Source organism: Pteronotus mesoamericanus, unplaced genomic scaffold, assembly GCF_021234165.1.
Source record: "Pteronotus mesoamericanus isolate MK-2021 breed Mesoamerican mustached bat unplaced genomic scaffold, CSHL_Meso_final contig_347, whole genome shotgun sequence".
NCBI classification, from domain to species: domain Eukaryota; kingdom Metazoa; phylum Chordata; class Mammalia; order Chiroptera; family Mormoopidae; genus Pteronotus; species Pteronotus mesoamericanus.
In genome coordinates this window covers 14465016-14492939 of record NW_026555137.1, presented here as the reverse complement: position 1 = coordinate 14492939, position 27924 = coordinate 14465016, and the positions used below count along the sequence as shown (strand labels likewise).

At 40.9% G+C, this 27924-nt stretch overlaps 1 protein-coding gene across 1 annotated transcript in view; it reads right to left on the bottom strand.

The window, feature by feature from the left end:
- The window catches only part of PLD5 (phospholipase D family member 5), a 168648-nt gene that overhangs the window by 68096 nt on the left and 72628 nt on the right, over window positions 1–27924 (bottom strand). The window contains exons 3-4 of the mRNA XM_054576705.1: window positions 24020–24188; window positions 8474–8585 (exon numbers count right to left, since the gene is read on the bottom strand). Of these exons, the coding sequence (XP_054432680.1) occupies window positions 8474–8585; window positions 24020–24188 (281 nt within the window). The remainder of the gene's footprint in view (window positions 1–8473; window positions 8586–24019; window positions 24189–27924) is intronic.

Below are 27924 nucleotides of genomic sequence, written 5' to 3'. Positions count from 1 at the left end.
CAGTTAATTTGGAAAATGGAAATAATAATACTATCTACCTCCTAGGGATGCCTGAAGGTTAAAAGCGAATACAGGTAAAGTATACAGAACAACACCTGACTATTAGTTGCAACTATTATTAACTACAAGTATACTGCAAATGTACCTAAACTATCTTTGTGTGTGTGTGTGTGTGTGTGTGTGTGTGTGTGTGGTGAATGTGTTGATAAATAAAGAGACTTTTAGGAAATCCTATTATTACCCTTAATCTGGAGGTTTTCTAGCAAGTCAACAGCTGAATATATATCCCACCCTTTGGTGACTATAGGCAGAGCCTGTGCCTCGCTTCTTTCTCTTACCCCCTTAAAAACTTGCACCCAGCAAGGACTCAACATACACGTGATTTAAAACAATGGCTTCTCGGGCAATTTTACCTCAGTAACTAAAGAGACTCCTCACACAGTGAAAATGAGGAAAGGAGGCATTGGGGCTGCCCAAGAGACAGCTTGCTGAGCCGCGGTGGTGGATTGGCACACACCGAACACATATGCCAGGGGCCCGATGGGGACTTGCGTGACTGTAAGGACTGGGCTGGAGCGAGGAGTCAACTCAGGCAGGAAAAGGCAGTTTAAGAGAAGTCTGGGACCAACGTGATCAGAGAAGAAGGGACCTAGAGTCTGTACAACTTCTTTCTGGAACCTGGAAAGGAATGACATTCTCAGTTTCCCCTGAAGTGCAGATGAAATGAGGTGGCTTTTCATTGCCATGGGGACAGAGGGAACATCCACACTGAGAGAACTTCGAGCTAAACCAGAGGGCAAAGAAACGCAGGATTCAAGAAGAGATGTTTATTATCGCAGGGGCCTAGTCTCGGTTTCTGGGAGCCAAAATCCAGTCTTGTCTGGAAATTCAGGTCAGTAAACATAGATTGAGCACTGGTGGTGCTGCATGCACGGCAGGAAATTTAATTCAATGCAACCGACCCGGGCCTCCTAGTTCCGGGTGGTGTGGAAGAGACGATGGGGGAGAGACACGGAGTTCTGGGGACTCTTTCTGAGCCAGCTCTCGTCCATTCTGGACCTTCTGCAGATGGACGCCTCTCTGTGGCCCACGAAATCAGAAGTCAGGTGCCCACGGGGCTTCTTTCTCTTCCCAACCCTACAGAAGCCTATCCTACCATTATTCCGTTAACAAGTCAATAGAGCGTTCGCTGTTTAATCTGAAACACTGCAACATCCTATATCAACACATGCCAGCTACTCCTTGGATGCTTTTAAACAGCAGCTGGTGTTTCCACTTCCTGGGGTTCCTGTGATTGAGGAAGCACAGGAGCAGCTCTTCTGTGTTCCTTAAAGCTCCCAAATTTTCTAGACCATTTTCCAAGTCTTTCAACAAATGGAGAGTGGATATGTTCTCCGTTAGAGGTGAAATATACGCATAGTTGGCCTGCTGTGCAGTGTCAGCCCATGGTTGGGTACGGAATGTCCCGGGATAGAGAAAATGTTCACCCAGGCCATTACGTATGACAGCATGGAAAAGCAGGGGCTGCACTCCTCTAGCCTGCAGTGTAATATGATGGCGGAGTCTTCACCAGCAGGCACCTAAGCTGCCCTGGAAGTGCTCATCATGTGGCAGAGGTGATCCCTGATCATGGGGACAGGAGACACGCATAGGGACAACTCGGAGGCAAAACAAAGCAGCATCTAACGAAGTTGTAGAGTATGTGACGTGGCTTAGGTACTAATAGGAATTCATACAACAGATTCACCTTGGCAAGTATCAGCTTTGAATGAGTGCAGCTACACATAAGACTCTTACAGAATCATGGTTTAGAGACTACTGAGGGGACAAGTATAACCAAGGTATGGTTTCCACCTGTTATCAGGGAAGAAGGTGTTGGAAGGAATTTTCAAATCTTTTGGGATAATGGGCTACAGAAAACTCAGCATAGCTCTCCATTTTTCTGAAACTTCAAAAGTGAAGACTTCAGGTTCTCATGGTGCCTTAGCAGGCGGTCCCCCACTCTCTGTTGAATTCATATAAACTTCTGAGCCAGGGGCAGTCCCTGACCAAGTCATCTTTTCTTAGGTGTGGTCTCAGTAATAACCAATCAAGCCATAAACTTACAGCTCAATTTCCAAATCAGAATATGATGACTACCAAACTCAGAAATTCAAATGGAACTTCAGAACCTTAATTAAAACTCCAAATGTTATTGAGTTATTTTACAAACATAAATTAATCATGTAAAACTCTACTCAGCTTATGAATAAGTTTTATCATTACTGATTATACTAGGAGCCTCAAAAATTGTTCCTAGTAAATTTCCATGTTTTAAAAAAGTATGTTTATAGATTTTAGAGATAGAGGAAGAAAGAGAGAGAGAGAAACATCAACGTGAGAGAGAAGCATCGGTTGATTGCCTCCATATGTGCCTTGACTGGGGATCAAACCTACAAGCTAGGTATGTATCATGACTGGGATTTGAACCCCCGACCTTTTGGTGTACTGGATGGCACTCCAACCAACTGGACCACTCAGCCAGGGCTCCATGTTGTTGTTTTTGAATAGTATATAGCATGTTCCTTTTTTCAAATTTGAACCACTATAATATTGACTTGTGCCAATTAAGACAAAATAAGAGGCCTTATAGAGAAAGTTAATCTCAAAGAGGAACATAATTTGCATTTGGCGATAACTAAAAGTGGAATAAAGGCAACAAAGAAACTCTCTCAGTAATGTCTTCCCAAAATGAATATGAAAAATCTTTACTTAAGCATCATTATGGAAAATTCGCTTAAGGGAACCATAGCGGGGCACCAATTGTTCAGTTCTCAGGTTGGCAGGTTGGCGCTTGCTTTCTCATCAGCTTTGCTTTGTGAATAATTAAATTCACTCCTCAGCCCTTTGTTGAATGTAGCAGCCTCAGATCAAGGGCTGCCTGCTCAGCGCGGTGGGTGCGTGGGGGCCGAGCGGTGCGGGTTCCGCGGGGAAAGCACGAGTCTGGCTTCATGAGGGAGCGCAGACCCATCCTCAGGCTGGTCAGGATGAGTGAGGAGCTCCTTCCTGCCTCTGCTCGCCTCCTCCTCAGAACCACAGGGAGGATTGAGCCCCCACTGGTAGTTTTAACTCATTCTCATCCAACATTTGTAAGTGTTGGCATTTTCAGCTGAGAAGGCCTTTAGGATTTAAATGAGACTTTTTCTGGGAGAATGAACGGAGAACCCGGAACACCTCAGCAAACCACACACACTCCTAAGTTCCAGTCCTGACCCCACCCGCCAGCTGGGCAAATGACCAGGTGAGGAGGACATTTTAAATTATGGTCCCATCTCTGATTTCCGCAGGAGCTGATGAAGGAAACTGAAATGCAAGCCAAAGTTGTCTAAGTTATGTCAACCCTTCAAATGCCATTTTTACTGTTTTGTACCAGAAGAAAAGTGGCACGTACATTTCTATGAAAATGAGTGTTTACATAACTTTTATATTTTCAAAATGCTGCAGCATCGTTTACCAATTAGCATAATATTTGAGAACCATCATGAGCTTGAAGTATAGGGAAATTCCTTTCTCGTACTGTTTCTTAGGACAGGGAAAGTGACCTCTCCTTACCTTTCAGGTCTTAATCGTGCCAGACAAAAATCTTCTGATTCTAAATTTAGCAACTTGTCCCATCACCTAAGTCCCTTCCACAGAAATACAGGATGCTCAATGTTACAAACATGAAGACTGAAGCAGAAATGGAAAAATCTGAAAGCCATTCTCTGCGATGCCTCACACACGCAAAGCATTCAGGCTGTTAATTCAGCATAATGAATTTACTGCCTACCTGAGCCAGGCATCAAGTCTTCTGTCTTGAGGTTAAAGCCCTAGAAGTAAAACTGCGGCAAATGATGTGAAAGAGGGAAGCCCAGGGGCTGGTGGGTGGGGGCGAGCCTCAGATTGGAGGGATATGGGAGAGGTCTCCTGGGAAACCCCAATGAGGGCTTTGGAGAATATTTTTGGAGTTTATTTTATATATGTTTATATATATATATGTATATGTGTAAATATATGTGTATGTGTGTGTGTGTGTGTGTGTATACATATATATATATATATACATATATATATATATATTTCCCCCACAAGTTGCCAACAGAATTTAATTTTTTTCTTAATTTCATTATTGCTCCAAAAAAAAAAAATTCAATGCATCTGCAGAGTGGCCATTTTCCCCCAGACTTACTTCAAGATTTAATCTTTCTGCTGTTTTTTTTAACAAAAGCCTTTTGGTGTCAATTATTAGGAGTGATCGACCTATGAATCATATACGACACAGTGAATGCATTTTTTTGAATGCTGAAAATATGTAATATAAAACTTCTGACTTCCAATTTTTTGCTCTCCTCTGAAATGAAGGGTCAAAGGGCTTAGATGTTTTTTAAAAAGATTTTGATTTATTTTTAGAGAGAGGGAAGGGAGGGAGAAAGAGAGAGAAAGAAACATCAAGTAGTTGCTTCTCATAAGCACCCTGGCTGGGGACGGAACTTGCCAACTGAGGATGCCCGTCCAACTGAGCCACAGCAGTCAGGGCAAAAGACTTAGATTTTGTAATTAGGAAAAAAAAATCTATCTTCTCAAGCTGAGGCTTTTCATTTCAGCTTTAGCCAGGAAAGAGATTTTATTCCTGTTAAAAACCCTTGAAAATAAGGGCTCACTCTAGAAACACTGAAAAACCTCTTCGTCACAGAGGTTCTAGCTGGTGCCACTATAATTCACAACCAACTATTACTTCACAGCTGATACTAAAGTGGTGATTCATACTCGGTTTCTTCCTTTAAAAATACTTTTTGGAAATTATTATTATTCCTGTACACACATACTCTAGTTACCTCTCTTCCTGTAAAAATAAAAGTATAATCATGATTATCTCGGTTTCTTTGCTAAACCCAACTACCAATATACGTTAATTAACCTCATCACTTTACCAGCTAACACATGACCTTACAGTATTATACTGTTCCAAGGTCAATTCTCAGTAAAGAGATGTAGGAGAAGTTTTATAAATAAGAGCATGTAGGCAGTATTTCAACGCAGTCTTTAATGTGTTCATTACACATGACAACTAAAATACTAGAATTTACTTCCAGAACTAAGGTGAAGATAAAACTTGCAAAGCTAAAGACTGAATCTTGACTTTTGTAACATAAAGCTAACTTCTGTCATGTATATTATGAACCTACTTAGTGATTGCCCATCAAGATTTAAAATTAGCCCAAGGGAGTAGCAAGGGGAAAATAAAGCCATTTCATGTTTGCGTCTTTCAAATTCATCAGAGAGTATTTACTGTGTGCCCAGGGGGCAACATTAGTCCTCTAGACATTACTATCCATAATGACAGCCCTTTCTAAAACTCTAAACTCCCTCAAACATCTGGAGATGGCCCCAACCAAATTTAAACTGCCTGTGAATCATAAACTATTAGTCATGTATTCTAAATGCGTACATTAAAGTTACCATTTTAAAATAAATTGGAAAGTAAGGAAACCTAAAAAAAAAATACATTCTGTTATCACACTATCATATAAACACTGTAAGTGTATGGGGGGTATATACAGAGAGAACAGATAATCAAAATTTAAATAGGGTAAAAAATTTTACCAAAGAAGGAAATTAAATTTTACCAAAGAAACTACAATAACAGCCCCAGCTACAACTATAAACGGTCATTATTATAATAATTTGCCTTGGCTCCAGAGAAAACCCCAACAAAACAAAACAAACCCACAATAAAACCCACCAAAACCTAAAGTATGTGGCCATCACTAATATATTTCTATGGAACTTGTCTCATGCCTTATAAGCTTCCGGAGTATCTTTTTTAAGCTGCCATTTAAGTTCCAGATTGTCTTTTATTTATTTTTTTAAACCATGTCTGTCTCTCATCTGCACTATTATTTACTCAAATTATGTTTAAATCATATTTTAATTGAGTCATTTTTTCCAACTTAGCTTTGCCCTAAGCATTACTACCCATAACATAATGAGTCTGATATGCTAGTTATTTTATCCTAACACATATTAAAAGAATACATGTAAAAAATCCAGGAAGATGTGAAATCACTTAACACACCATCAGTGATATAAGAGTCTTATGTGGGAATATACTAAAAATGATGGTGAGCCACTGTCTACTGTTAGGTCAAGGAAGGGGCAGGGGAAATATGCTGATCTGAAGGAGCATCATTCTTTTAAATTAGTTAAACCGGGAGGCCACAGACAGAGGAGGCTCTAATGCTTTGGTGGCCTAGTGCAAACCCAAGGGTAGCTTTCTGACTTCTCAGTCTGGAAGAGAGGTCTGGAGTGGGCGGTGGGAGGACCCAGGAAGGGCCTGGGATCTCATCCCACCCTCGGAGGGCACTGTGGCTTTTGGGGGAGGGGACCGCCCCACTCCTCCAGCCTGCCCGGCCCCCACTGGGCCTACACATGCACTCAACTTTATCATTTCTAGGGAAACCTCGTTCTTACTCTATTTCACAGGATAACTGATGAGCTTCTATGTGCAGTAACTTGCTCACGGCTGCCTTATGCTTATCTGTCTTTTATGGACTATCTATGGACAAACCTTCCCGGAATTTCACCAAAAGACCAGGACCCCTCCCTAAAAAAAACTAAAAGATAACCTTAAAGCAAGGTCTTTAAACACAGATTTAAAATTATTTCATAAAAAATATTTCTAAAATCATTGTTATCACTTAATATGTCTCTGCCAGAGGATGAGGTAGAGAAATACAACGGTATTTTAAAGATACACACATATATATATTAATGTACACATATGTATATTAATGAAGCCAGGGAGGCCTATCATCAGGACTTGGGAAATTGCTGTGATAAACTAGAGTCCTGTTTATTGCTCCACTATCATAAAGGAAATCATTTATTTTCTCATTTTGATAAGAACTTGAGCCTAAATTGTAGTATTATGTCCATAAGCTGGTGATTGTCAAACATTTCCTTTTTTGAGAGAAGCAATGACTGCAATGAAGTTTTAATTCATAGTTCACAACAGAAATGTAAGCCATGCCTTTACCATAAATTCATTAATAGCAGTTTCCTATCTACAGCAGCCAAACCTCCAGCAGCGCCTGAGAAAGGCTGTTAGGGCCCCTCGTATTCCCTGGCGTTAACTCTGGTTGAGTTACCAGGGCTGAGGGTGAGTTACGGCAAAGAACAGATTTGCAGACAGAAAGTCAAGAAGTCACAAAACTCTTCTGCTCTCTCCCTCTCTCTTCCTAACTGCTCTGTGTCCTAGATAATCAAACCCAAGTGCAAATCACTTCCACAAGAAAGCTTATCTGCAAGTTCTGGTACCCAGAGTTAACCAAAAGAAATCCATTTTCAGAAACATGTCAGATAACCAAGTTTCAGATAGTGGGAAACCCAATTTCATATTTTTTAAATAGGAAAAGTAGTAATCCATTTCCGATTCAGGTGGATTGTATCTGTCAATGCACTAAGCTGCGTGTTTTCTAGTTTTTCAAAAATGGTATGCTGTGCTCCAGTAGCAGAGGGAAGCTTTACAGATGAAGCCATTTCTCATAAGTTTTCTTTGTTTTCCTATGCATAGGAAAATAATATGCATGGTGATAAGTGTATGTGCCTATAATACTAGAAATGTAATATTAACATTACATAATATAATATGCAGGAAAGATGATGAGCAAAATGCCCAGCACGTTTAAACTGCACCAAGATGAGATGTAAGGACATCACATGAGATGTCGCTACTGAGGTCCATGCCTTGTCCTCCCCTGGGGACGCCTGGCAAATGTGAACTTTTTGTCACTGGCTCACACATGGCAATTTCTTTTGGAGGCTTACCATTCAGATAGTAAATTCTGGGTAAAAACTTTTATAAATCAGTAAAAATATTTGCAAGTGAGAGTTCCCTTAGTGAAGATGACAGCAAAATGAAGAAAGTGATTTTAGGATTATGTATTTTCTATCTTCACGGGATTGTGAGCCCTACTGCAAAGAGGCTGATCAATGACGTTCTCTTGTGAAATTATCTTAAATGCTGTGAATCAGGAAGTTTCCCAGACTCAAACGTCTAACTATACCCTTTTGAATTCTATGCAGCAGGAGCACAATTACCATTGAAGAGCAAGAGAAAAACAGAATTACTATGTTTTTTCTGATCAGAAAAGTCTCTTTTCTCTAATTATATTATTGAAGTGCTCAGAGAGGGCAAGATCCTTCTTTCTAGTTAATTCTCATTTAATGGCCGGTAGATTATTTCACATAAACTAATATGCAACACTATTAAAAATCCCAGTAGTACTGATTGATTAGTTCTTTCATCTACAGGGTTTACTCAGACTATTTTTCAAAGGAGAAATAAGTGTACTAAGTGAAATGTATTAATTATCAAGAAATTATATATTAAATGAATTAAAGGTATCCTAACAGAATACCCGGTGGTAGAGTAGCATATCAACCTTGGCCTTACCCTTTAATTTCAAGGCTTCTAATACCTTTGAATCAGCTGTTACATCACTCACTAGCTTGATTTCAATGTTTTGCGAAGTCAGTTGGAGCAACTTCTCGAAAAGACGTTGACCCTAGAAAAAATATTCAGAGACAAAGTCAGAAAACTGCAATGGATGCCACTTTAAATGGGCATCAATAAACACAAGAAGAATTAGACTATTCATTCAAATTTTCAAAGGAAAGCACTTCAGCAATTGGTGGTCTTGCAAATTCTATCAGAGTTGGTAACACAAACACAGGTTACAGAGCATTATTTTTTGCTGAGCACTGTGCTGTGCGATTCAATCATTACTGCAACGATAACGTCAATGCTACAGTACAAATTCCCCCTTGTTTTACCATTTCACGAACTGGGAGGTTATCTACGCACGGACAGGCAGCAGAGAATATTAAACAGTTGTGTTCGGGCCTGAGAGGCCTGGATTCCAGCTAGTGTTCCAATACACAAAGGTTTTCTTAATCCCACTAATCTCCAGTTTCTTCCCTCAGTAAAATGTAGATATTTGTATTTACTGGAAAAGGTTTTTGAGAGAATTAAAGGTGTTAGTAGTAGGTTAGTATCTTTAAAGTGTTAGCTCTTAGCGGGGGAATCACTGGCTACTTATCAGTGATTTGCCTCAATTTACCATCTTGCTTAAAGCTTGTTTTATTGAATTCAATTAGTGTTCTGCCTAGAAATCTATAATTACTAGCACAGCCTAAAAATAACTGAAAGAAAATAAAGTAAAAAATAGTTTTCAAGAGGCATTTTCACAGGCATGCAGATTGTATGGTGAGTTTTGGTCTCAGGGAGAACCTGGGTAGTGACCGTGCATAGTCATTACCTGGTCTCAGGTGGGTGGATCGTGACATTATCCCGTCCATTTTCCCCTGTGTGTTTTTATGGACTCCCTCTCCTGATCATAAAAGGGAACTGTTTTTTCTTTTATTGATTTTTCAGTATTTTTGTTATTCAGCCACAAACTCAAACAAATGCCTTCAGGGGCCATACAGGCAAAGGCTTTGGTCTTAATGGTCCCCAAGTGGCAAAGTCTTATCTTACTTTGATAACAATGGGCTGTTGAGGGTCATTACAGAGAAAGGATATGGTGACAAAGAAGAGGCAATAGAGGAGCGTGGAAGAGGAGCAGTGATTCCTGCAATTCAATGTTAGCAAAGAGAGAAGCCCAAGATGAAAACCCTACAGCTTTGGGGTGTGCAGGAAAACACATGATAAGGCTTTAGGGCGGTGGATCAATTGAAGAGATAGAACACGTGACTAACAGATGCATTGAAAGGGAAAAAGAGGCAAAAGGAGTCAGTATGCAAATACCAGAAGAGTAATTGTTTAACTTGAAGACCTACCTCTACAGGTTGTGAAGATACTTGAAGACAGAGGCAGATGGAATGTGGAAAGACACATTTAGGCACATCCTGTAAAATGACTCAATAGCAAGGAGAAAAAGAAATTCTTACAAACTTCTGGCCAAAAACAAAACAAAATAATGCAGTAATTTTTAAGGAAAATGGATCAGATTGGCATAGAGCGAACCATCTAAGTTAACTCAGGCTATGGGAGAAGAAGACTGAAGCCCAGTCAAGAATTTTACCTCCTACGGTGAAAGAAATATTTGCAGATATATACAGATTTAGAGACTATATCACCTACATAACTTATATGAGGAATATATTCAAGGATGGACTGTAACCAAATAGTAAATAACACTAAGCACCATCAAGGAGGATGAAGCAGAGAAGATACAAGTGATGAACAGTACAGTATGGAGGTGTGTTTGACATACCTGCTAAATAAAGATTCTAGAAAGAGAAGAGACACGTACAGGGAGAAGTCTACTGAGACCCTATTACGTGCATTCTCATTGGGGGTGTTCTTACCTTAAAGAAGCTGAGAACTGGTTCTTGTGTGTGTATGTGTGTGCATGTGTGTGAGTTACTATTTTTATAAAACACACACACATATAGCTAACATGCAATATATCTGTAGTATTAAAACTTCATGGCAGGGGCGGGGGGTAAGATTAGGCAAAAATATTCCAAAAAATCTCCTTAATAAGGTGACAATGAAAAAAAGGTGAAGAAACCCTCAGCTATAATCATCAGGATGAAGAATCTCATTAAAGAGTAGAATAAGAGTTGGGGAGGGGGACTTAAATGTACAAAAGGGAAAAAGCAGGCCACTGTTATGTAATGGCACAACTTATGGAGCCAGATTATTATGTAATGGTACAATTTATGGAGTCAGGACTGTTACAAATGAGTATGCCCCAAACAGCACACCAGCTAAATATATAAAGCAAAAGCTAACAAAAATGTAATTCCAACCCTAACACAATATAATGCTTCTAAATATGTCTCTCGGATTTGGGCCAATCAAGTAGAAAATAAATGAGGAGAAATGAAAATTGGATCATATTATCAATAAACCTGACTTTATGTATATATTTATATAGATTCTCTATATCAAACCTCTCAGAACAATCTTTAGCTGTCTGTGGAACATGTACAGAAATCGTTTAAGGCCATTCAGGAAACCTGAACAGAAGTTAAAATGAGAGACCCCAAGGGCATTGTTCCCTGGCCGTGACCTACCAAAATGAGAAGCAGGCCATTAACATGTAACTCACAAAACAAATCTTACCTACTTGAGGAATGAAAAACTTGCTTTTACATTATCCTTAAATCAAAGGGGGGAAAAAGTGAATTTTTGGATTCTCTAGAAACCTATGAATAAGTGAACACTTCATTGCAAAACCGTGAAATGAAGCAATATCTTGCGTCAGAGAGGAGTTTATAACTGTAAATGTTTTCAGTATTATTAAAAAAAATACCATAAAGTCACAGTTGCCACATTAATCTGGCAGAGGCACAGGGATGGAGAAATAAAAATAGGAACTAATGGAGAATCCAGAAGTGGTGCCAATGTGATGTTAATCAATAACAAAAGTGCTGTTTTAATTCAGTCTGGAAAAAAAGAAAGTGGTTTAATCGCACCCAAGTGGAAGGACCCCTCTATTGTACCACATTAAAAAAATATGTTTTCAGGCAGACTAAGGACACAGCAATACCTTCAAGAAAATCTAGGCAACTATATGTACAGTCTTAGGGTACAGAAAACCTTATCAAGCTGTAGGAGGTTAAATGATGACCACAAAGATGCAGGACCTAATCTGAAGCAGGTAAATGATACCTTATTAGGAATAGGACCTTTGCAGATGTGGTTAAAGATTTTGAGATGAGGACATTATCCTGGATTACCTATCCGAAGGGACCCTAAACGCCATCACAGTGTACTTGTATGGGAGGCGGAGGCAATGTGAGAGTGAGCAGAGAGTTGAAGCTGCTGGCCTGGGAGATTGGATTGGCACAGCCACAAGCCAAGGGATGCCCGCAGCCCACAGAAGCTGGAAGGGGCAGGACGTGCCTGCTCCCCTGGAACCTTGCCGACAACTTCGTTCCAGTCCAGTGACCCGGATTTTGGACACCGGTCCTCCAGGACTGCGAGAGAATAAACGTCTGTGTTCTAAGCCACGGTCTGTATCAACTTCACATAGTGGCCACAGGAAACAAATACACAAGCTTGCTATGTCGCAGCAATAAAAGATAATACGGAAATAGAGAGTTACAAAAGTTTCAAGAAACAGCAAAAAATACCACAAGTTTATGAAAACCAGTAAAATTTGGAATAAATATTTGCTGTGCAAAGGAGAAATGGGTTAATAGCTGGACTCTACAGAAATATATTAGAAATTAATAAGAAAAGGCCAATAACCCAATCAAATGTGGGCAAAATATGAGACTAGGCATGCCTAAGAGAAGCAAGCCTACATGGTTGAGACATAAAGAGATGCTTTATGTAGTCCAGGGAGGCTCAAAGCAAAGCAATAAAGAGATTACTTTTGTACTCCGAGAGACTGGAAAAAATTTATGAGCGGCAACATTTATTCTTGTCAGCAATTTGGGAAAAGGGTCCTCTGACATATTCCACTCAGGAACTTAAGCACCTAGGCATGCTTGTGTATGTATTTATCATTCATTATATGATCATGGAAAAATGCAGAATATATCTCAGGTGTACTATTGTTCTCCTTATGGATCCTTACATATACTCACATATGTATGTGTAAGATTTCAACAAATAAAAACATGGCTGATTAATCCGATTAAATATTTAATGATATAGTCACAAGAAAACAAGATTAGGATTTATTTTAAGCCACTGGGTCCTTTGGAAGCAATACACTTGCCATGATTTTTGGTTTTAAATTTATGACTTAAAGAGATAAGACCATACATGCATAAATCACCTCTCAACTTAGTTTGCTAGTTTATTTATTTAACCAACTATCATTGAATTATCTACGAGATTGCTCTCTTATTTACTTACTTACATTTGCTAAAATTTTCGGTTTGTAGGATAGACAAAGTTTACCAGGGATATGAACATTAATGTATTATTTCCTTGTATATCTGTCATTGTCAACTTTTATTCATCTACGCCGGATAGTATCGTTTAAGCAAACTCATTCAACATGTTTGTTTTTTAGATCCATTCACTCAACACACTTACTGGATACCTGCTGTGTGCTAGAGACAAGTGACAAATTAGCACATACAGCCCAACGTGTCAGATGCCAGGGTAGGGGAAATGTGGCAGGGGCACCGTAAGCCAGACTAAGGCTCTCAGGGAAAGTCCCCAAAGGAAGGGAAGAAAGAAAGGGTGTTTGGAGTGGAGACCTGTGACAGGTAGGTCGGCTCTCGTAAGCCATGAGAAGAGTTTGGACCTCATCTGGAAAGCAACGTGGCCCTCCTCAGGATTTTGGACAGGGAAGGACACAAATGAATTTTTGTTCTAGAAAAAAAAAAAAAAAAAGGAAGGCTCTGACTGCAAATGGAGAAGATACGACGTAGAGCAAGACCGGAGGCTGAATTAGAAAGTTGGTGCGTGGTTTGGTGAGAGATGTGGCCTGAGAGTGGTGTCAATGGCAGTCCGAGCATCGGAAGGATCTCAGGTATTTCTGAGGTGGCACAGTGATGCACGGGATGGGTAGGCTTGGGCTTGAGAGAGACAGTGGAGTTGGGGGCGATGGCCAGAGTCCCAGCAGCTCTCAGGGACATGCCTGTGCAGTATGGATTTCTCATCTGAAGCCAGAAGATGGTGGCCGCTCCACCAGTTCACGAATGTCCAGAGCTCTTGGACCAAGCAGGCTCAGGACCTGGTAGGGCGCGCCTGCTTCGGGGGTTATGCGCAGCAAGGGCTGCCTGCTCGTTGCCAGCAGAGACTGCCTGCTCTGTGGGGCGCAGGCTGTCAGGCTCCATCCCGTGAAAGGATTTAACTATTCGGAACAGGTAATCATTGAGGTTTTGCCTAATGACGGTTACCGCAATTATGCACCCCGTCGGTGCGACCATATCCATCCCTGCCAGGGGCAGATGAAGAGAGATGAGTAAGCGTATCATGACGGTACTGGGCCAGGAAATAGCAAGGAGTTTGCTCCTCAGCAGCTGGTTCCCCACGGTAGCTAGAAAGCAGCTCTGGGGTTGCTCCAGCGCTTACCCTGGCAAACCCCAAGCGACCTTGGCAGGTCACTCAGCAGCGTTCTGATGTGTGCGGACAGCACAGCCGATCAGCGCTCCTGCAGCAGCGGAAGGAGGTGCAACAGGGGGGAGGGAGGGGCACCAGCATGTGCCAAGCCCTCAGCTCTTCCATGGTTGGTCACTGTGTCAAGCGAGCAGAAGGCCCCTCACAGAGCGGAGGCGCAATTCCTTCACGCCCTCTCTCCTGGCGATGTCCCAGCTCCCCGCAACCATGAGGGGGCCCCTCATTCTCCCCGGAAATCCCACCACCTTAAGGAAGCAGCTTAGACTCCTCAGCCCTCTGCTTCTGAGAATTAGCTCTGGGCAAACGAGCTGAAAGGAAACAATGCTTTGCACAGAGAAGGTATTTACTGTAGCGGAATTTATTGAGAAACAAAAAAATGAAATAGTGTAAATGTTTAATAATAGAGAAATTTAATGTGGTACATCCATTATCTTGTACAGTATGCAGCCAGTTTAAAATACTGTACCAGTGTTTCTAAAAGCATTGAAAGGTGCTTATGGTGTAATGTTAAGTTCAAAATTAAGATAAATGTTTCTTTATAGAACATAAGCATATGTATGTAATTCTGCATACAATATCAAACTATTAAAACATTTTTTGTTGAAAGTCATATGGATGCTTCTGTTTCTCTTCCATTTCTCTGCAGTTTCCAAATTTTCTATAGTAAGAAGCTATTACTATTACAAGGAGAAAAGAAATCCAACCTATTCATTTTACAAGAAAGTTCCCAAAACATAAAATGACCTCAGGGAAATAGAAAATACAGACACGAAGATCTAGACAGACAACCATCAACCGTGGAAGTAAACAACTTTAAAGAAAAGTCATTAATCAATCCAACTAACTGGGAAGACTGCCTGGGTTCATAATTTATTCATGTCTATGTGATTGGATTTGAAAAAGAATTAAAGAAGTTAAACTCCTGCTAATCATAGTGCTTATGAGTTTACAGCAGAGTGATGATTTCCCCTGGAAATATACGGGAAAGTAAGCAAACACATAATTAGGGTTACTCGACAGATGGGGAAATGGAAGCGCGGAAAACCAGCAGCGATGCACCAAGGAAGAACAGCGTGGAGGGAGGGCAGGAGAGCACAGGAGCAGAGCTCAGCTGAGCAACCAAGTCAGGCCAGCCGCCCCTCCAGCCTGCAGGCTCCCCTCCCCCCACCCCCAGCCCCTGCCCAACCCCGCCCCGTGCTCTGTGCTCTTACCACTGCCTTCTGCGCCTCCCCCACTACACTTGGGGCAGGAGAGGGTAAGGATCATGTTTATTTGATTTTCTCTCCCCAGCAACCGCCCAGTACCCTCATAAATATTTATTCAATAAAGGCACATTCAAAATGACTTTGTAGCCACATTTCAAAAGGGAGAAGGCTAATTTATAAGCACTTGCTGAGTGTTGATTTTGTAGGATGGGGGGAAAGATGCTATTTTAGAAGGGGACATTCTTTCCATGAGGTTCGGTAATTTTCATGCTGACACTGCACCAGTTATACTGAAATAATATTAAGCCTGGATATGAGAGGGCTGAAGAGAAATCTGTTTCAAATCCACGAGCAGTCCCTTCTCTTCCTGGCCATGTGCCAGACAATAAATCTACAGGAATTAATAGGAGACGGGCTCTAAAGTCAGGAATATGCAGAACGTTCAAGTACAAGTCGCTACCCTTTCACTTCGTCACTGAGGGAACAGTAGGAATAAACAGGATTGAACTGAAACAGGAAAAATTAGGTTGACAAGCTGGATGGGGGAGGGGACCGACGTGGCCCATTTCTTGAAGTCTATAAAAATTAAACAGTAGTTATTAGACTGGAGTGGTTTAAGGCAGTGAGTCTCAGTCCTGGCTGCCTAATGGATCCCCCAAGCCCTCTTTTAAAAAGTATCAAAGCCTGAACCCTTCTCTAAATATTCTAATTTAACTGGCCTGGGGTGGGGCTGGTACCGGTATGTTTCAGTAGCTCCCAAGAGACCAGCAGCCACGGCTGAAAATTGCGCAACTGGGAGAGGGAGATGAGAATCTATCTAAAAAAATATGCCTTTTTTCTCTTTCTTTTTTTTTTAACCTAAACCCTGTAGAATAACTTGAATTGTTCTTCTGCGTAGAATTACCTTAGCCTTCTGTAATAGAAGCTGAGATCTGAACGGACAGCTGAGAGTTATTCCCGCCCTAAGAGTGCACAGAAAGATGAAATGAAAACAGCAACCATCTTCTATGAGCTCAATGATTTGTTGTTTTATAAACATTAATTAACCGATCAAATTTACGAAGGAGTCAAATGAGACAGGCATTATTATATCGCTTTCTAGATGAGGAAATTGAGGATCAGCAGTGTTATGACATTTGCCCAGAGTGACCACAACTGCCAAACTGTTGGTCATGGCAAATGTGTTAGGTGCCGACTCCATGCTCTGCACTGTAATACATGTCGGCCACCCCCGAATAATGCTGCAAGTTTGCTTTTTCTGCAGAACCAAGCTCTGCAGCACTGAAAATTAACAGAATAACCAATTCCAAATGGATTCAAACCACAACAGAGCACTAGTATGTATCCTATTTATGTTTTCATTAATTTACTTTTCTCTAGGCCCTGTAAAAAAAATGTAAAATAGAGTAGGAAGTCTCTCATAATACAGTAGAAATGCATGCAAGCCTTCGGATCTACATCAAAACAAAGGATGAAATGTGTGTTTTCCATGTTTTATTGGAATTTCCTGCTTCCTCTGGCTGCTTCCCTACAACCTACTAATTATAATAGGCTCAAAAAATTTCAATTATTTAAAAGATCCATTCACCACCAACTATGTTCATCTTTTCATTTTGCCAAGCAAAATGAAAAGCAGGAACTGCTGTAATTTTATTTTTTCTGGATTACAAACAAAAAAAATCAGTAATAAAAGGCATTCTAATGAAATATTTCATGATCAGGCTGCAATTAGATTTTTCTGGATTCCAGAAATATCCCCCTGTTGCAGTAGATGTTGATTGTTTACATGAAGAGCCTCTTGCAAGGAGACTTGGAGAAGGAATAGAGACCCATCTTGGGACAGTAGGAATGAGAGGGAAAGGAAGAGTAGGCTCAGGGGACATTAAAAATGGAGAATTAACAAAATGATGGGGACAGGGAGTGAGAGGTGCTGAGTGTGTGGAGTCATAGCTGACCCCAGGCTGCGGGTTTTCTGAAGATGGGTGAGAGGCATTATTGGTTGAAATATAAAGGGACTATAATAGAAAATGTCACTAATATCATTAATGAACAAATCATAAAGATGGGTATGAACCAGACACAACAGAGAAAAGGTTTATCATTTAGGTGACACAGAAGTTCTTGTCTGTTGGTTGACCTACATTGACACGGTCAGGTAGGAAGAACATTGCCCGTCAGGAATGACTGGGCTCCCAGACAGAGCCTGGAGATGTGAGTCCCATGAGTGTGCAGGGTGTATCCCACCAACACCAAGGCGAGGTCACTGAATATTGACTGGTCATAGGGATCTTCAATTAAAAAAAAACAAAAACAAAAACAATAACACCAAGGACAAAAAAACACAGACCAGCCAACCAACCATCAAAATCGGTAGTGGCTGTAGCTTTAAGAAGACAACATTGCTTCTTTTGTAGTCAAGATTCAAGATGTTGGTTGTTCAGAGGGGTTTTCATCTCATGGATATCTGATTCAAATTCTCATCAAATACACACTGGAGTTGGAGGTCTGTTTGTTTTTTTAAATTAAATTATACTGCTCTAAGAGCAAACATGTCACAATTTTATCAGATAGCAAATGTGATGCAATTGTATGTATCAGCTTGACTGGGCTGAGATGCCCAGACAGCTGGCCACACGTCTCTGGGTGTGTCTGTGAGGGTGTCTGCTGGAGAGACTGGCATCTGAGTCTGTAGACCAAGTACATGAGATGCTCTCACCAATGTGGGGAGGCATCACCCAATCCCCTGAGAGTTTGAACGGAACAAAAAGTGGAAGAAGTGCGAATGTGCTCATTGCTTGAGCTGGGTTATCCATCGTCTCCTGTCCTTGGATGAACCGCTCCTGCCTGGTTCTTGATATTCAGCATCAAACCTGGACTTACATCATCAGCTCTCTGGTCCTCAGTCCTTCAGACTCAGGCTGGATTACACCGCTGGCCTTCCCAGATCTCCGGCTTACAGGTGGCCGATCGTGGGACCTGTCAGCCTCCATAAGTAAGCCAATTCCTACAATCCATCTCCACATGCGCTATATCTTTATTTATATCTGTCTCTATCCTACTGGTTCTATTTCTCTGGAGAACCCTGACTGACGTAACAGGTTTTCCACATAGTGATAGATCAAGAACCTCTGGACAAATGGAGAGGTTAAAAAAAGGTATTTCTAAGCTTGTGTAATTCTTGCGAATGAGGCTTTTTGGGTGCTGAGGGGGTGGTCAGTCATTCCAGATGTTCACCGAGGCTGCAGGGGTTTCCTGCTTCATTAGGAAGAGAGCAGGGGCTTCTGAATGGATGTGTTAACATCCATAAGGACCACGTGAGCCAGTGGGTGGGAGCAGAACAAGGTACGCATGTAAGGATTTGTAATGAATACATCAAATGAAAGTCAACATGAAATGATAACTTGCCAAGTCCTTCTTACCTACTCAGAATCCCACATTTGTAAAAATTATACTCCCTTTTAATTTTACAGGGTAACCATCCCAGTTTCTAGCCCAACATAAGGTCAAAAAGAACTCATTATTCATTAGTACAATTAAATGGACTTGAACTAGAGTCACTGTGTGTATACCAATAAGTGAATGTGCATGATAATATTCATGATAACAATAAACACTTATATAGGCACTAAAACATCGAACACTGTTCTACATTCTATATATATATATTAACTAGCTTAACCTTGCACAGTAACCTATGGGGTCGGTGCTGCTATCACCCTGATTTCGCTGATGAGGAAATGGAGGCACACAGAATTCAGCATCTTGCTCAAGGTCACACAACGAATCTCGTTCTGGTTCCGCCCATTTCCGCAGTCTTTCCAAGGGTCTGCCAGCCCTACTGTGCAGAGACAGGACCTTGATGTGTATTTACCAAAACAACTTCCTGGATCACTGAGCTTTCATGCATGCTACTCACTAAATCAAGCAGATACTGCTCAACTTAGGAAATCATAATTTTTTTAAATTAAACAATTATGATGCATCATCAATTGGCAAGCACGGCTCACTGCAGCCCAGTAACTAGCTGATTTAGCATAAGTACATCTCTTTAAGATTCAGTTGTTGCAGCTCATTTGTCATTTTATTTGATTCCTACAGTGAACTCATTGAGAAAGGGGCTTTGTTTTTACCCAATGACTTATGTAACTTTACTAATAAGCCTTCATCAAGAGGTATTTTCTGGCTTTTCTGGAACAGTCCTGACTTCATAAATCTGCATCATTTTACCCCATAAATTAGCAATCAAGTTGTCAGAGAAATTTCAGTATTTCAGAGTCTAAACACAGCATCAGACAGAAAGAAACAAAGCTTGTTGCCTGATCATGTAGTTTGATTAAATTTGAAAATAGGGTTCTTAACAGAACTAACTGTATGCCTCACCACTCCCTCACGTGGCTGTGATACAGAGGGAAGCCCCGCCTACTTTTTTCCAGCAAGGAAGGAAATCAACACAAAGAGATTCCCCAGTGTGAGGAGGAAAGACAAGATGAGGTTTTCAGGGAGTTAAAACAGCAACTCCTGCCCTGGCTGGCGTGGTTCAGTTGGTTGGAATGTCATCCCATAAACCAAAAGAAATCACGGGTTCGATTCCCTATCAGGGCACATGCCCAGGTTGCGGGTTCAGTTTCTTGCCTGGGCAGCTGGGGCACGTCCAAGAGGCAAGTGGTCAATGTTTCTCTCTCACGACACTGCTTCTCTCCCTTCCCCTCTCTCTAAAATCAATTAAGCATGTTCTCGGGTGAGGAGAAAAAAACCCCAGCATCTCTTTGGCAACATAGATTAAAAATGTATGTTTAATGAATGCGTCTGTTTCCTCGAAAATGAAAAAAGGAAAAGCAGGCATTTATCATTCTGTTAATAACGGCCATCACTCACTCTTATGAAATTGTTTCTTGTCCAGAGAAGACACAGATGTCACGTGCCATGTTTATTTGTATCTTTTTTTCCTGCTGAGCCAGAGTCTGCCTATAACGGGCTGTGCTGCTCCTTGGTGCATTTTGCTTACAGCGGCATTATAATAAGTGGATGAGCTTTTTTTTTGGCTATAGTTCCTGTTTACTTATGTGCCACTTAGAGTTTCCATTTAGGACTTTCCAGGTTCTGCTGATTTAGAAGTAAATGCCATGTTTGACTATTCTAGTGTCTGAAATAAAAATATTTTCTTTAAAAAAACCTGTGACTCTGAGCCAATGTTCATTACACCAGAACATCTTAAAGAAAATTTAAATGAGCTCACTTGAATAATTAGGATGTGAATTTTTTTTTTTTTTTTTTTTGCTGTCAGACAAGCCAATCAATGACAATATGCCAATATTTACAAGGTCTTAATGAAAATAAAAATGTGCTCACAGGTCCAAAGATTGGGCACCCCCGATCTGACATTTTGAGTAGCGTCTTGAATTTCCAGTTCCATTTGGAAGATAAAAATCAGGCAAAATTTAAATCACATAGACTTTCAGCTAGTACTTTCTTTTTTAGAAATGGTAAAACTTGGTAGCCTGAAGAGAACAGGCTATGCAGTTCTTAAACTGCACCCAGAGAAAAAATGTTGGCAGCAAGGGCCTGCTTTTCCTTCTCCATAAATAAGTGTTTATTGTCATGGTGAGAGCGGAGGGAGGAAAAGAATCAGGCTCTTTAAAAACACAAGACATGCGGTATCTAGACAAGTTCTCCCAGGCCCTTTAAATTCCAAGTCCTGTTTTGAATACTGCTCTCGGGGTTGGAGGTCCGATGAGGGAAGGTGCAAAATGGAGCAAATCAGGCACTAAGGACTCTATTCCGCAAGCTTGCTCTCTCTTTAAGGACCACAGTCATGCGCCGTGAGGCATTTGCACCAGTGAGGACCACAGGCCTGGGATTCCCCAGGAACAGTCACTTGCTACCAAAGCACTAGAGGAAGAAGAGAACATTCATTGTCTTGCTGAGCTACACGCCTTCCCAATATTGCTGTCAGCCTCATTCCTTAGGGTTGTCTGCCATTCCCCGTGGGCCATGGGAGTGGGGACCAGGAACAGCGGGGGCAGGGGGCTGTTCACGAGACCAGCCTCACCAGCTGCTTGAATCCATTTAATGTCCAGAGCAGCACAGACCCTCTCTTCTAATGTGTGCAAACTCAGGTCTCTCCTTGTGAAGACTCAAAGAGGAATTAGGCCCAAGACTCTACAGAAAACCAACTGGTTTTAAATAGTAAAGGAGACAAGTTTAGAAATCTCCCTTGTTTCCAGAGTTTGGACAAACTAATATGTGCTGGGCTGGATTTCAAAACTGCCATGGACTCATGACTGACATGCGCTCTCCATTTCTCTTCTTTTGAACAGGACTATCTCATATCATTACCCTACCTTGTTCCGCCACTGGATGTCGGGAGTATATGTTGGGGGCATAGAACTTGTCTTATTAGTTCACCAGTTTCCAAACCAAGAGAAACCCATAGGAAGAGCCTCCCCCAGATCCAAACTGATGCAGAGGAAGAGACCCTAGACCTTGAGCCTTTGCTGTCAGGGACGAAAGCTTGGGGTAGGTGAGTGCCTTTGTGGAAGAGTTATGGATTGCTATGGCCACCGTGCGCTGCAGTGTATAATTTCTAAAGATTCCTGACAACAATTTTCTTCATTCTCATCTTGGATTTGTGACTTGCTTTGATGACTAAAATAGGGTAGAAGGAAAACCAGGATTCCAGAGCCTAGATCATAAGGAGCCTCACAGTTTCTGCTTTTGCCCTTTTAAGGTACAACTACTATATAAAGAATTGCAGGCTAGTTTACTGAATTATGAGAGACATGTGTAGAGAGAGTCCAGCCCCCAGCTGTTCCAGCCACCCTAGGTATGATGCTGGGCGAGTGAGGGAAGGCATCTTGGATCCTCCAGCCCCAGGCAAGCCACATCAGCCAACAGGCTGTGGCCCAGGGACAAGTTCTCTCTGCCAAATCCTGCCCAGAACCGTGAACAAGTGATTGTTACTTTTTAAATCACTAAGTTTTGGGGTCATATGTGCAGCAATAAATACCTGAAACACCTGCTTAAACAGTAAAGGTAGAGAAGTGCAGAACATGATTACAGACTGTCCCCGACCAATGAGGGGCGGACCTAATGATGTTTCAACTTTCTGGTGTCGGAAAGTAATTCCTGTGCAACCATTCTTTTTTCCACTTTCAGGATAGTATTTAACAAATTGCATGAGATATTCAAATACTTTATTATAAAATAGGTTCCATGTTAGATAATTTTGCCCAACTGTAGGCTAATGGAAGTGTTCTTCACTTGTTTAAGGTAGGCTAAGCTGAACTATGATGTCTGGTAGGTTAGCTGTATCATGTGAGGTTTCAACTGACAATACTTTCAATTTATGATGGTTTTTTGGAATGTAACCCCATCCTAAGTCAAGGAACATGTGTAGTAAATTTATTCAGTTCTTTAATACAGCCTTTGTGGGGTTTTGTTTGTTTTTTGCTTATTTTCTAATATCTTTTTACTTTAAAATAGTATAGTTGAGTAACATTTCAAAGTGCCAATGAGGTAATTGTTACAGGAACACCTTGGAGACACTGCAAGTTTGGTTCCAGACCATTGCGATAAAGTGAGTGTCGCAATAAAGCAGGTCCTAATCTTTTTGCTGGTGGAGGGTCTTGCCTTTAATTTGTAAAAATGTGACATCTGTAAAGTGCAATAAAGCCAAGTGAAATAAAACGAGGCACGCCTATATAGGCTTAATGACATAACATGTTGTGTACAAGGAGAAAAAACATTTCATCCTTGACCTGTATTAAGATATTGAATTATAAGCCTCTGTTTGGATAGAACAGCCTAGATAGCTCAGCGCTATCATGGCCACACCAATATAAAGGGAAACACACTCATGAAGACCAGGATAATTTTTGTATCTCCAGGACATTTCATTTAGAAAGTATTTAGGTCATTTGGTCAGTTTCTTAAAGATTGTTCTTGTAATTAGAACTGGTACCTTTCTTTTTCCTATTCACCCAAATACGACAGGGTCAAGAATATACAACTAATTAAAAAGTATAAATTGTCAGTTATAAAAATAATCACAGGGATGTAAAGTACGGCATAGGGAATACAGTCAATCATAATATAAAGACTGTGTGGTGTCAGAAGGTTATTAGACTCAATGGTATGATCACTTCATAAGTTATATACATGTCTAATCACTACATCATTCACATGAAACCAATATAATATTGCATGTCAACCTAAGTTGAAAAATAAAAAAACGAAAGAAAAAGAATATACAACTATACTGGAAATTTTGACTCTACTATTAAAAAAAGCTGGCTTTGGATCTGAAAGGCAAATTATGACACCAATTAACCAACCAAATGCCTCAGCAAGCAGTTAATGGAATTAGAACTATAAACATGCATGCTGGGCATAGAAGAATTCTGGGGCACATCATCAACAGGTACAATGAGGTAAATGGTGTCCCCCAAAGTTGCCCAACACAACAAATGCTATATAGAGAGCCTATGAAACATGGTTTTACCCTTGAAAGCCAGGCATTCCAGCAAGAGCTTAGCAAAATATGATTAACAACAACACATACATATAAATGCGATGATGTACACATACCATGGGTGACAGTAGACTAAAACGATGAGCTTGAACTTGAGAAGTGGAGGCAAGAATACTGACGAGGGTGAAAGGCACATCAGTAAAATCGTCACACGCAGAGGACGCAGCTTACCTGGCATGCTGATGGATGACTGTGGTTGAGGTCCCAATGGGAAGACACTATGTCAACAGACTTTTGGGCCATGTTGAGTAAATTCATCCAGCCTTGGAAAAGCGACAAGTGAAATGGTGCATTTTCTGAATAGTTAAGGCCTTCAGGAATATTTTCCACCAGGGCAATTCTTAGAAGAGATTTTGAAAAACAAACAAACAAAATCTAGTCAAATTGGAAGCCATGGATCTTTATACAATGCATACAGAGACATCTGAAAAATACTCCTTACTCTTTCTGAATGTATACGTTTCTCATAATTTCCAGTTTCCACCAAAGTCCTCTTAAGCATTGCCCCTATACTGATCTACTGTGTTCTAATAGTTTATGCTGTGTTTTTCCCAGATAGCATTCGCAGTTCATAAAATCATGGTATTTGTCCCTAATGTCCAGTTTTAAACTAGCCTTGAAAAAACTCAGAGCTGCCTACACAAGCATCTTCCTCTAATAATATATTTCTAGTAACACAGTATTAGGGGAATATCTTATTCCCCTAATAACAATAGTCCTTTTTTCCCTACAGCAAAGCAACTCTTATATAAAAGATACCACTACTGTGAGCTACTTGAGACCATGAAGTAAGTTATGCACATTCCCAGCTTCTTGCACAATGATGGGCATATATTAGAGCTAGTTTATAAGCTAAAGCATTTTTAGTTTCATTACTACTAGAAAATAAAAACAACAAATGTTATGATTATTGCTTGACATTGTATTGATGCTTCCCAGCCGAAGGCATACAATGACACTGAGAAGGGAATTTTAAAACCCGCCTGTTGCAGGACTTTATTAAAGATGGAAATAAGGAATATGTAAGATAACAGCAACAATCAAGCCCTAAATAAACTACAATCAGCAATATCCTAATAAATGTGTTTTTCTTTTTCTATGTCCCCTTATACTGACAACATATCACTATGCCTGGCTCACCACAGTGTTGCAACTAAGGCTGCATCGTTTTTACTTCTGACTTAGCTAGGTGACATACATAACATTTTAATTTTAAAAATGAACATTTTTTTTTTGAGTTTAAGAAATGTAAATCCTCCCAAACTCTTGATGGAAAACTCCGATCCCTTATAAAGATACCTGTAAGTGCTTCTAGAACAGAGATCTGTTTTACTCCTAGTTGTGCTTCCTCAGTGCCAGGTACAGAGTGAGGGCTCAAGAAATATAGGATGAATTTTTGCTTCCAGCAATGGAATCTAGTGCTTCTCAATGAAACTCTGAACTGTTCCTCTTAATGAGGCATGTTCCATTTGGCCAGTTTTAGAAAGAAAAACAATGCTCTTAGTAAAGTGTCCTTGTGTATGTCATAGCCAGAATGGGTTTTGGGCATGTGACCCAGACACAGTCACAATTTTGGGGGCCAATCATCCCCTTCCCCCACGACCACCACCGCCACCACAAGCTGCATTTAACATTGGCTGAGCATGTACAAGCACAGAAGAGGCAAACCATTGTACGGAACACAGAAATGACTGTAACAAATCTCCCTCATCATCTGGAATTTATAGTCAAGTGAAACCGCCTGTCTCAGGCATAAAGATTGACATAGGAGGTAGACTCTAAGAAATGGTGAAACAACAGCAAGAAGTTTAACTAGGGGAGCAATGCGTCATCTAAAGTGCCACTGGGACAGGGACACAAAGGAGAAATTAATTCTGGCTGGGGATACCTAGAGCTGGAGGAAGGGGATCTTGAAATGAGTCTTTAGAGATGCAATTTTTAGGCTGAGCTGGAAGAGAAAGCTATTCTAGGTGGAGAGGGGTGCTCGTATAGTACAGTGTATTTAGTTATTTGCGAGTTGGCGAGCCCAGGGGAGCATGAGGGAGGAGAGTTATAGCAGGAGCTCACAATGGCCAAGGACACTGGCACACCCACAGGGACCATGCTGCAGAGGCCGTGAACCTGGAAGAGGAGTCTGGGCTTAATTTTGATGCCTGTGAGAGCAACCCAGTACATTTTCGGGGCTAACGCTGAAACAATAGAAAGATAAAGGAGACTAGACGATGGCAAGCCAGTAGAGAGTAGAGGCTATTGCCATAGCTCAGGAAATAAAAGTGGGAAATTTCAATTAGATCAACAGGAATAAGAAGAGGCACGCATGTCATGAATATTTTAGAAAGCAAATCTTGAAAGATTTAGCGTTTGGTGGGTAAGAGAAGCAGGTAAAGTAGAAATAGATGAAAGTCGACAATAACAAGTGTTCTTGCAGGGCCAGCATTTTTTCTCATAACGGCACCCCTATAGCCACCCCCGTGGTCTCCTCACATGGACTCTTGCCCCTCCAAACCATTTTCCCTACTACAGTTGGGTCAGTCAGTTAAAATAAAAGGAAATCTAGGTATTCTGCTGCCTGACTAAAACTTCTTATGGGATTCTCTGCTGTTCTTAGGGAGATACCCCCTTCTCCCCCAATATGGCTGACAAGTGCTTACCAGCCTGGCCCTGCCTCTTCACAGCCTCACTGGACTCAGCTGCACTCTTTGACTTTTACATCAAAGTCACACTAGACATCTTTTTCTCCTTCCCTGTTATTTTCTCTAGACTGGCATTTCATGTGAATTTTTCTAATCCCCATTCCTATACTACTCGTTGTACTATCTCTCAATGAACTTCCAAAGTCCTAATTTAAACATCACTTCTTGAAGACTTCTCTGTGCCCCCAAATTAGGCTGGATCACCTTATTATCAACACCCCTGGTGACCTGTTACTTTTTGTCACCCTACTCACCACTCTTGAAATTACTTGGTTGTAATTACAAGATTGTAGGGTGTATGAAGGCAGGGAGCTGCCCTCATTGGTTCGGTAGAGTAGTTCCAGTGCCTAACATGTTGCTCAGAACCCAGTAAATATCCAAAGACTATCTGTTGAGTTTCATTAAAATCTGAATCACTGGGAAGATGGAGGGATTAAAGTCCATTAAAATTGACAAGGAACGTGGGAAAGGAAGTAGAGTGAGGACTGGGAGAGATTATTTTTAAAAAACTATCCCGAAGTCTAATGTGAGGGAATGTCTATATTTTGGAGGTTGGAAGAGAGATGAGAAGATTCAGATCAGACCATGTGAAAGGCAGGAAGACAAGAAAGATCCAGGAGAATGCAGCGTTTGGGATGTCAAGGGGAAACAGGGTCAAAAAGGTGGTGAGAGGGGATTTTTTTTATCTGCTTCAAAACTTTGAAAGGCAATAGACAGAGACTGAAGTTAGAAATTTTCATTCTACCCCCACCTAAGTCCAATTTTCTATGTTAATAGAAGCTAGACATAGAATGAAGAAATGACCCAGATAACCAGCATCTTCAGTATCCCCTACAACTACGGGTATATCTAAAAATCAAACAAAAAAGAACCTCCCCAAACAACCAAAACCAAAATACAAGAGCTGCCAACACATGGAAGTGACTAGTTTCTATTTTACTTCAGTATAAAAGACATGCTGAGAAAGACAGGAGGAGACCCATGAAGCCCAGTTAGACAGAACACAGGAAGTAAGGGAGGCAGAGCAACTGTGTGTGTGTAGATGGCTCCGCTCCATCCCCCATGGCTTTTGATAGGCATACAAATAAGGATTATCTCTCTTCAAAACCTTTAAACCAGGAGTCTTTAACTGGGGATCCATGGAACTCAGGGAGACCTAGAAGCTTGATCTTTATTTTCCCTCATCTCTAATTAAAATTGAACATCCCTTTAGTTATCAACGTAGGCCCTAAAAATCACAGGATATTAGAAGAACCTGTGATTCTCCCATCATTAAGAATGTCTGCACATACTAGAGTTATTGTCACCCTCGTCAAGCATTCATCACTTCTTTGAAATTATGGTAGTCATCAGATCTTGGTGTTTCATGAATTATTGCTGAAT